The sequence below is a fragment of the Cariama cristata genome, unplaced genomic scaffold, assembly GCF_000690535.1.
Source record: "Cariama cristata isolate BGI_N322 unplaced genomic scaffold, ASM69053v1 scaffold14732, whole genome shotgun sequence".
Lineage (NCBI taxonomy): Eukaryota > Metazoa > Chordata > Aves > Cariamiformes > Cariamidae > Cariama > Cariama cristata.
This window is the reverse complement of record NW_009605603.1, coordinates 1-9,221: the sequence shown is the minus strand read 5'-3', so window position 1 is coordinate 9,221 and position 9,221 is coordinate 1. Positions and strand designations below refer to the sequence as shown.

The 9,221-nt window shown below is 46.9% G+C and overlaps 1 protein-coding gene across 1 annotated transcript in view; it reads left to right on the top strand.

The window, feature by feature from the left end:
- Nucleotides 1-4,483, top strand: part of EIF2B5 (eukaryotic translation initiation factor 2B, subunit 5 epsilon, 82kDa) — a 17,273-nt gene extending 12,790 nt beyond the window's left edge. Inside the window, exons 13-15 of the mRNA XM_009696037.1 lie at nt 1,006-1,131; nt 2,680-2,790; nt 3,869-4,483. Of these exons, the coding sequence (XP_009694339.1) occupies nt 1,006-1,131; nt 2,680-2,790; nt 3,869-3,934 (303 nt within the window). The 3' untranslated portion in view covers nt 3,935-4,483. The remainder of the gene's footprint in view (nt 1-1,005; nt 1,132-2,679; nt 2,791-3,868) is intronic.
- Nucleotides 4,484-9,221: the final 4,738 nt, after the last annotated feature.

Genomic DNA, 9,221 nt, shown 5'->3' with positions numbered 1-9,221 from the left:
ATGCCTGCTGTTGAATTAATCCATCTAGAAAGATGTGGAACTTGGATTTAGTTTCCTACAATGTTTTTCTAGGATGGTCTGGTCATGATGTGGCCAATGAGGAATTTTTATGTCTTATTCTAGTTCTGATACCTTTTAAAATTGTTATGGACAGGAGTCTAAGTATCTTTATTACCTCCTATCCCAGATTCAGGTCAGTCAGTGCTGCTTTGCAGAGCTTTCCCTGCTGCACTTGCTTTCCAGATACGTACAAGTGGAAGAGCTGTGGGGGACTTGGACAGAAATACTGTTTGAAGAGGCAGCACCAAAATAATTAAACTAAAGTCTTCATAAAAAATAAGCCTTGGAGGAGAGAACTGAGATCAGCTAATAGTGTAACAAACTTCCTGCCCTTCATCTTTCCCACCCATTCCCTGCAGCAGACTCCAGGATCCAAACAAGCCTGTAGGCACACAGCAAACGTGAGACTTGCACTTAGGGGCTGCTCCACTGTGTTCCTGTTTTAGGGGTGGCTATTTTGCACTATCAGCTTCTGCTCAGCTAGTAATTATCCTGGCACTATCTTCCTTTCTTTTTTCTTGTTTGCTCTTCTGCTTTGAAGGAAAGTTCCACTGAAATGTCAGCTACTCTGTGGGGGGAAGGTTTGAGTAGCATGTATGTACCTCTCCTTATTGATCTGCTGTGAAGTGATTTTGTTTTGAGTACAAGACTCCATTAAACACATTTATTGTCATAATCTAGTATTCCATCCAGAGAGGCAAAATCAAGAAAGCTAACAGATATCCTCAAAGCTGCTTAGTAAAACCAGGTCCTATCTGTACATGTGAGACTTCATAGCATCTGTTTGGTAGACAAAATGGGGCAAATATATTTAACTGGTCTGCTGAATGGTTTCTTAAAATGCTTCCTTGGGTCAGTTTCTTAGTGCAACATAGCTGAGAAACAGGGCTGAGTACACACATCCATCTCAGAGTTCAGAAACTCTTCTGTATTTTTCCCCTGCAGCTGTTGAAGAACTGGACCCCATTGTTTAAGAACTACATAAAACGGGCGTCAGACCACTTGAATGCCTTATTTGCCATTGAGGAATTCTTCCTGGAACATGACAGTCTCTGCACATCAATAGCTAAAGTGAGTATCTGCTCCCAACTCTGAGGACCTACTTTTGGTAGATTAATGGTGAAATACATCCTATTTGCATCATTGGCTTGTCTGCTTTAGGGGAGAGAATTTGGGGGTCTCAGTGGAGAGAGTGTATAGAAAATCCATCTATAACAATTGCTTTTTTTGAAAAAAAAAAAGTTCTATGTCTGCCTGTGCCTCTGAGGCAGCACAGCTGAGGGTGAGTATTAATTACCAGCATGCAGCCTGAAGGGAGCTATTATTTTCCAGCTTCTAACCTAGATGCCCTTGTTGTGTGACATTGGAAGAGGTGAGACCAGAGGCTTGCTTTAGGAAGAGCTTTACTTCATTTGTCTCTCCGTGGTCCCTGGGATCTAACTGCTGAATGGTTTATCCTACTTTAGAGTGCAAAACAAGCAAAGCTGGGAATAAGAGTGGGATTTCTTATTCAGGCTGAGCTAGTTAAAAAACTGGGAATAAAAGGGAGCTGACATATGACTTATTACCTATCTCCCGGCTTCTGAGAGTTCTCAGTGTATTCCTCCTCACTCTCCTTCACAAACATTTTGTCCCTGTGTTCTTTCTGCCCTATCACACTTGAGAGCATTTGACTTGGATCATAAGTCTTTCCTTTAGCAGTGTTTCAGGAAGCCCTTATGTCTTTTGGAAGAGCTCTCCTAGAGCCTACTTAATTCTTGGTTCCTCAAGAAAGAGTACTCCTAACTTCTGCTACCAGTGCTTCTGGCTAATGGCAAAGCACTTAGGGCTGGAGCCAAAAGCCTTCAGTTTGGTGAGCCAAAATGTCCTTGAATTACAGCAATTGTTTGGCATGTGTCCATTGTTCCAGGGTCCTGGGTTTCCCTGGAGGCTGGGAATTGAAGTGACCCTTTATATTTGGAGTTGGCAGCCAGCTTTGTCGGTGCTCTGCCGCAAAGAGACCTACTGCAAAGTGCCTGCTCTGCCTGAGCACAAAGGCACCCTGAGAAAGTGTGATTGCATCTTACCCTCGCTGCGCTGTGCTAGGCAGGAGTTTAAGCTGATGAATGACCAATGGCTTTGACACCCGCCATAAGGCACTTTTAAGAGAGAACTGGAAGGAGGAGGGAGCCTGAGGCAGAGGTAGATAGATTCATGCTCTTCTCTGCACGTCACCGTTGTGCACATGTGGGCCTGCACAAGAGTTGCTTGTTAGATCTGCTTTGAGGATGGGTTTTTGGATGCTTTGAAAAGAGAACTTCAGTAACATCGTGAACTGACATCCTCTGTGGCACTTTGTTGTCCACAGCTCTCAATCATACCCTGCATCCACAGAGCTGAAGCTGATGGGGCTTGAACTTTGGCTCATTACGTGTCATAGCATCTAACTGTCAGGAACATAAGGCTTGGTAGGAGGAGCACAGTTATTTTTAACAATAAAAGCAAAATGAAGCAGACTGAGTGCCTTCTGTTGAAGATGGAGCTGGGAGACACAGATTATGTGCAAACTTTGTACTTGGACATGAGCTGGCCCCAAAAGAGCTTATAGAGAGCCGTGTTGCTCTTTTCTGATTGATGCAGGTGTTGATGACATTTTACCAGCTGGAAATTCTGGAAGAAGATGTAATTCTCAATTGGTTCTCTTTGCGGGACACATCTGACAAGGGAAAGCAGCTTCGTAAAAACCAGCGGGTAAGTTCCAGAGGTGTTTAAAGGCAGGGTGGGGCGAGGGGGGAGAGAGAGACAACAGCTGCTAAAAGAAACTTTGAGCGGAGTTCAGTGCCACTGTCGTCTTCTGTGGAGCAGCTGCCATTACGTGGTAGGCCAGTAATGCACCAGTGCATTGAACACTAAGCATCACAACTTTGTTCTCCAGAACAGATGTTTCTATGTGTTCTGCCATAATCATCCTGTTTGGATAAGGAATGGAGGTAGTAGGAGAGGGAGATTTTGGTGGGTTCTCTGTAGCACGAAGCCAGCACTTTTTGGAGTAGCAGCATGGCTTCTCTAAGCCAACACCCATTTGAAATGGGCTTTAGGCCAATGCCCTGTGTGCTGGCCCCATGCAATTCCTTTGAAGCTTTCATTCCTGGCTCACCAGTCCCTTCGCATATATTTCTAAGCATTTGCTGTACTGAATGGTTTCATTTGGCTTGTGTTGCAAGGAGTGTATAAACTTCCCCCCTCCATCAGGCAGAACTTTGAGCTGCAGTTTGGCTGAGCCCTGCTCCAGTCCTCCTCCCTGGATCTGGAAGAGGAGCAGGGGAAAAATGCCATCTCTGAAGAACTCCCAAGCTTGTTTAAAACCTTTGCAAAGTCAGCTGTTAGTATAGGTCAGCAGTGCCTTCAGCTGTTTATTCGAGCCTAGTTAAAAGTTAAAATGAGCTGCCTTCTTTATAGCAATTTCTCAGGGAGTAGATTTTTCCCAGCAGAGTTTTCTTAATGTCTCTTAGCTAAGGTGCAGCTGTCATCTCTTCTTCCTCAAACTCTGAAAAACTCTAAAACTTTTGTCTTTTTGCTGAGTGTTGTGGGGATTGTCTGGCTGGAAGGAATCTCCCTCAGGAATCTAATCAGTCTAGGTTTGTCCATGGCATCCCAGTTGTTTGTCATCTAAACTTTTGTCTGCCTCTGTTTCCATGTCTCCTAGAAACAGTCTCTCTCTCTCTTTATTGTACATGATAGTGTTGCTCACTGTCACAGTGCAGTTGTTGAGCATTCCTAGCATCTGTGGTGTCACTTGTTACCCAATTACATTTCATTCTCTCTCCAGCTCCAGAAGTTTATCCAGTGGCTGGAGGAGGCAGAGGAAGAGTCCTCTGATGGCGACCAAGACTGACACGGTGGCTCGGCATGAGAAGAGGCACCTCTCGCTGCCTTTCAGGGCCAAGTGGGCAGGGCAAGATCAATGCCAGTGCATGGTGTGTAGATGTGGGGCCTGACATCGAAGTGACTGACAATCCCATCATTAATTAAGTTGTGTGTTCCCAACTTTGCCACTTCCCTCCCTCCCTCACTTGCCTAGTGGCACCTTATGTTGGATGGTTGCAACCCAGTGTAAAAACCATAAGGGAAAGCCAGGAGATGGTGATACCTAGAATCCCTCTGGAGCCTGGATACAATGTACTATAAGCTATCTTTTGGGAGGTCCTTGTTACTAATACAAAGGGAGCAAATAGATGCAAATGCATACGACACCCTTCTAAATCTAACCGTTGGGGTTGTGCAAGAATGGTCATACGGCTAAGTTATTTGGAGTCATTGTTGCTTCTGGAGCGAAGAGAACTCCTGCTGAAGAGACACTGGCAAGGTTGGTGAGTAGGAGCACGTGGATTAGGATCTGCAGTGCAGGACTGGGATTCTAGGAGTTCCTGTGCCTGGAGAAGATGAGTTGTCTGAGGATGCCCAAGGCATTTTGCAGCCTAGAAGGCACTTCTGTGATCTTTCCAAAAGGGAAAATCTCTTGCCATCTGCCATGCTAGGATCTAACACAAGGTTGCACAGTAGAGTTGGTAAAACCATGTTTCCCCCTTCGGTAGAACAGGGGATAATACATGCTCAGTTCCGCCTGCAGGGGTTGGCTAATAGTGAATATGCACTGGCCAGTGAAATGCTGTATGGATCACTACATCTTAGATGTGATCTGTCTTCTGTGCGTCCCCAGCTTAGCAGACATGTTTTAGAAAAGCGTTGATTTCTTTTTTTTTTTTATAAGAAGGGAGCAGAGGTGCCTGGCTCATCCTGCTGCGCCAGCTACACTTGTGTTTTGCTCTGGGGGCACTGACTGCACCAGCTGCTTTGTGGAGGATGCAAGTTCCTAAGTTCTGCTCCAGTGTGAAAAGGAGCGAATGGTATTTCCTTCAACAGCATGTGCTTTGTGTTTCCACATGATTTCAGTTACACAAGCTTGCTTACTTCATGTGCTTTTATTTATTTGAAAACTTCCTTTCCCTCAGACAGCAGGGAAAGTACTGCAAACCCACTGTAAAATTCAGCAGCTGCAGAGCAACTCGGCATGCAGCAGGGAACAAGTGTGCCTCTGGCACTTTGTTACCAACACTATGTGTGGCAGCGATAAAGCCTTTAAGAAAGCTCTCTCGGAAGTGTTGCTGTGCTGGATTCTTCTCTGCTCTCAAAGAACAGAGGAAAAAAAAAAAGGCACAGCAAGAATCAGCTTGTGTTCCTAGGTGCGTTATTTGTTGGATGTGCTGACCTTGCCTCTGCCCCTTCAGAAGGAGCCTGAAATAAATCCTTTGCGGGGGGAAATGCACTGGAGCTGCCCACTCAGGATATTTACTTGGCCGTTCCGTGGTGCCACAATTGTCAGTGAGGGGACAGCGTTGGATGCTGGAGACCAGGGATACTGCCTCTTAAAAACTGGTGTTCAGGCAGGGCGATCTTGTGCACTCATACTATCAGTTGCCAGGATTGTGCATAAATGTGCTTGTTTTCTGACATTGCAAACTCAGTCTTGTAAATGTTGGGGAAATAGTTGGTATCTGAATTTTCTGTATCTGCCAATATTTAATTCAGGGAGCAAATAAAAACTATCCTGGTGTTACTGGCTTGTTTGTTTTGTTTGACTTTGAATTGTATGTCTCCAGTTGTGGCACACACCTGAGCAGGGCTTAATAGGTAATGTAAATAACTTATCGCTACTTTTTCCTCAAGATTTTAAGCATGGAATAGTCAGGTAGGAAATCAGCACACCATTGAATTGGTTTAAATGTTCAGTGATAGCTCATGACCTCGCTGTTTACAAGTAGAGAACAGTTTATTAAAACTTCTGAACTTAGAATCATGAAATGGGGGAGGTTTGGTTTTGTACAGGATTGTGTTGCCAAGACGACACTTAAATACCATGAAACCTGTGATCCTTTGCCGTGATGAGAATTAGTGGGAATGTTGGCTGTTAGGTACTGCATCATGCCCTCTGCATGTTGCAGAGTAAGAACTGGCGGAGAGGGGGAAGGACAGCTACAGAGCTCTTGGTAAAAGCATTTACAAACCTGCTGCAAGACTTGGTAATTTTAAAATCTCCTTGGACATCTCAAGTATTTTTTTCCTTTTACAATGTAAAGATGGCTTAAAAAATAGGATTAATGTGTAGTTCTGTGCTTTTGCCAGAGGCTCTTGATTCTTTGTGCCAGGTAACAATTCCACTTTTGTTTTTCCCACATTCCTTCCTCCTTCACTCCATAGTAGCCGACTTCATGGTGTGAGCTGCTTTCACACCCAGGGGTTAAGATCCAAGGGGACAATGTTGCCCTGTGGCCAAATATCCTTCAGGCCGCGGTGATGTGTGGGGTTGGGGTGGTTTTACAGGTGCTGAGAATGGAGTAGCAAAAAGGACACTTGATATTCTCCAAGGTGGAGTTCTGGCATGGTGCAGCATCCTTATAGGCAGGTGTGTACTTTTTAAAGGAGCATTAATTGCATTGCTTAAGTATAGGATGGGCTTGATGCTTGCTATTGCTTTCAATCAAGATTTATATTTGGTTGGAAGACTATAAATACCTTTGAGAGCAACCTTGATTGCACAATCGCTGCTATCCATCTTTTTGAGCAATGTAAGCGGCAAGTATTTTTATTTTTTTCTAAGGCCATAGTAGTCTACTTGTCTGACTTCCCATCTGACATGGCTGGATGGATGAATGTCACCTGGTGTTCCTGTATCAAACCCGTAACTTCAGTTAACAATAGCATACCGTTTAGAAAAAGGTAATAGTTTTGTGTGAGTGATGGAACTCAAGTACATCCGCCTCTGCTTTGGGCTGTTCCGAGATGTGCTAAAATGTCTGGTGCCCATTTACTCTGTAAGGAGAAGCAATGCTATTAATACTGCAATTTTTAACTGTAGACGTAAGCCAACAGGCTCTTCGGAAACTCTTCCCTGTGGACCTAGAGTGTTCGGCACAATCTCCTACTGCTGATTTCTTTGGCTCTGTGTTCTCTATTCATTAAGAGTGAGTCATATTTCACAAGACCTCTTGCGAGCAACTAAGTCAATCTATCGATTGAGTCTATTCAATCACTTGGCCTGTTTTAAAAGAAAAGGCAGCTGTAATACTGCAATTTCATCTCCTGCCACCCTTGGGGGGGTGTGGCACCCCTCTTCTGGGCTGCATGTGCTCCCTTGGGAGCTCAGCACCGCAGAAAATTGCCCTTTTGGTAACCAAGGTGTCTTAAGGCTGCCCAGGGAGGTGGTGGAGTCACCATCCCTGAAGGTGTTTAAGACTGGACGTGGCACTTAGTGCCATGGTCTAGTTGACATGGTGGTGTTAGGGCAAAGGTTGGACTCGATGACCCCAGAGGTCTCTTCCAACCAAATCAATTCTGTGATTCTGTAACACATACGATATGGGCTGCAAGCTGCATCTACAGCTGCTGGGAGGTAGGCAAGAGAGTGGCCCTGTCAGGGGAAGACTGTAATTCTTGCACGACTCAGCTTTTGGGGCAGGGAGGTGTTGCAAAAAGACTAAGATTAGCTCTGTCAGGGTTGACACAATAAGAAGCAGCTTAAACTAAATTTTTCCATTCCTGACCTGGATTCTTCTGTCCAGGTGCGCCAGCTTTTACCACAGAGTTCCAGGCATGAGGAAGTGACAATCTTCCAAGAGCCGGTGTGGAAACAAGGGAGAGCCTCATGCCTCTTACAACTTCTGCTTACCTGAGGTCTTCCCTTGATTTATTTTATTTATTTATTTATTTATTTTTTAAATTTAATGTCAGATTCTTCACCTAGTCTAGCAGTGCTGCCCAGATAATTGCTAGCAACGCCTACAGGTCTCTCTCATACGTGAGGCGGCTATTTAGCTCATGCCTGCCCGCCAGCCTGAGGAGCTTGGCTCTGTTCCCTATAAGATCTCTCTGGCTTCTCTTCCTACGGCGGGTGAGCCTGGCGCTGAGGGCTGGCGATCCAGTCTCACGCCCCGCGCAGGCCCACAGTGCGGTTCTTCGTCTCCGTTTGTTCCTTCTAACCCAGGATGGTGCGAGGCGGTTCTTGCCCTTCCTGGTGGTGGGTGTTCCCCAAACTCCGTCCACCCCAGCTTTGCTCTCAGCCACAGCTCCAGGAAACTGCTGATGGAGACGGTTCCTTGGCACCCCTTGGGTGCTGCTGAGGTGTCCAGAGGGGAAGCCGGCCAGCCCGAGACTGCTACAGCACAGAGGCAAGTCCTGGGGGCTGGGGTCACGGTGCTGGGGTCACGGTGCTGACGACTGTAGGCAAGAGAGTGATAGGGTCTGGGGAGAGAGAGATGGGGAAGAAACCACAGAGCCACGGGGCTGTTGGAGCTGGTAAGGGCGCAGTTGAAGAGGCCACGGTGTGTGGAAAGGAGGATGCTTATGAGGAGCAAAGGAGGGAGTCTGCTTGGTGAGGAAATGAGGCTGGAGAACTTGCTGGGATACTGTGGTGTCCAGTGCCTGAGTATCAGGGATGGTTGCTGAATGGTGACAAGGGGTTTGGAGGGAACCCACAGCTGGAGAGGAACTGGGGTGGGAGGTGCTCTGCTCCTCTTGTGCAGCAGAGTCCCTGCGTGGGGTGGCCATTGGTGACAGAGTAAGGGGAGTTCAAGGGGGTCCGGACATGAGAGGACAGGGTAGAGCAGGATATGCCTTGTGTTCTGTAAGCTGAACATGTGGTTGTATGAGGAGCGTGGGGAAGGCTGGGAGGTGTGTGGAAAAGGACCAGGGCTGCAGAGATGGAAGGGGAGGCCTGGGGTGTGTACACCAGAGGCAGTGGAGGTTGTAGGATGCAGGAGCACATGTGGCACAGGAATGACCGCGTGTGTGAAGCAGCATCAGTGGGTGTAAGAGGGGATGAAAGCAGAATGGGAGTGGGGAGCCTGGGAGAGTATATGGGTGCGTGCCAGCTAGGACTGGGAATGGGGGTGCAGGGCGAGTACTAGGCTGTATATAAGGGGATGTGGATGTAAAGTTAAAAATCCAAACCCATCCGCAGGCAGTAGGGCTGTGCGTGGCCAGGGAGGCGATGAGGGGTGCAGTCCCAGGGGGGCATGCAGCCAGACGGGGTGCAGCAGGAGCCGCGGTGGATGTATGGCCCTGGGAAGAGGGGTGGATGGGTGCGAGTGGGGGTCAGGGGCTGATCGCGGTCAGTTCCAGCCGGG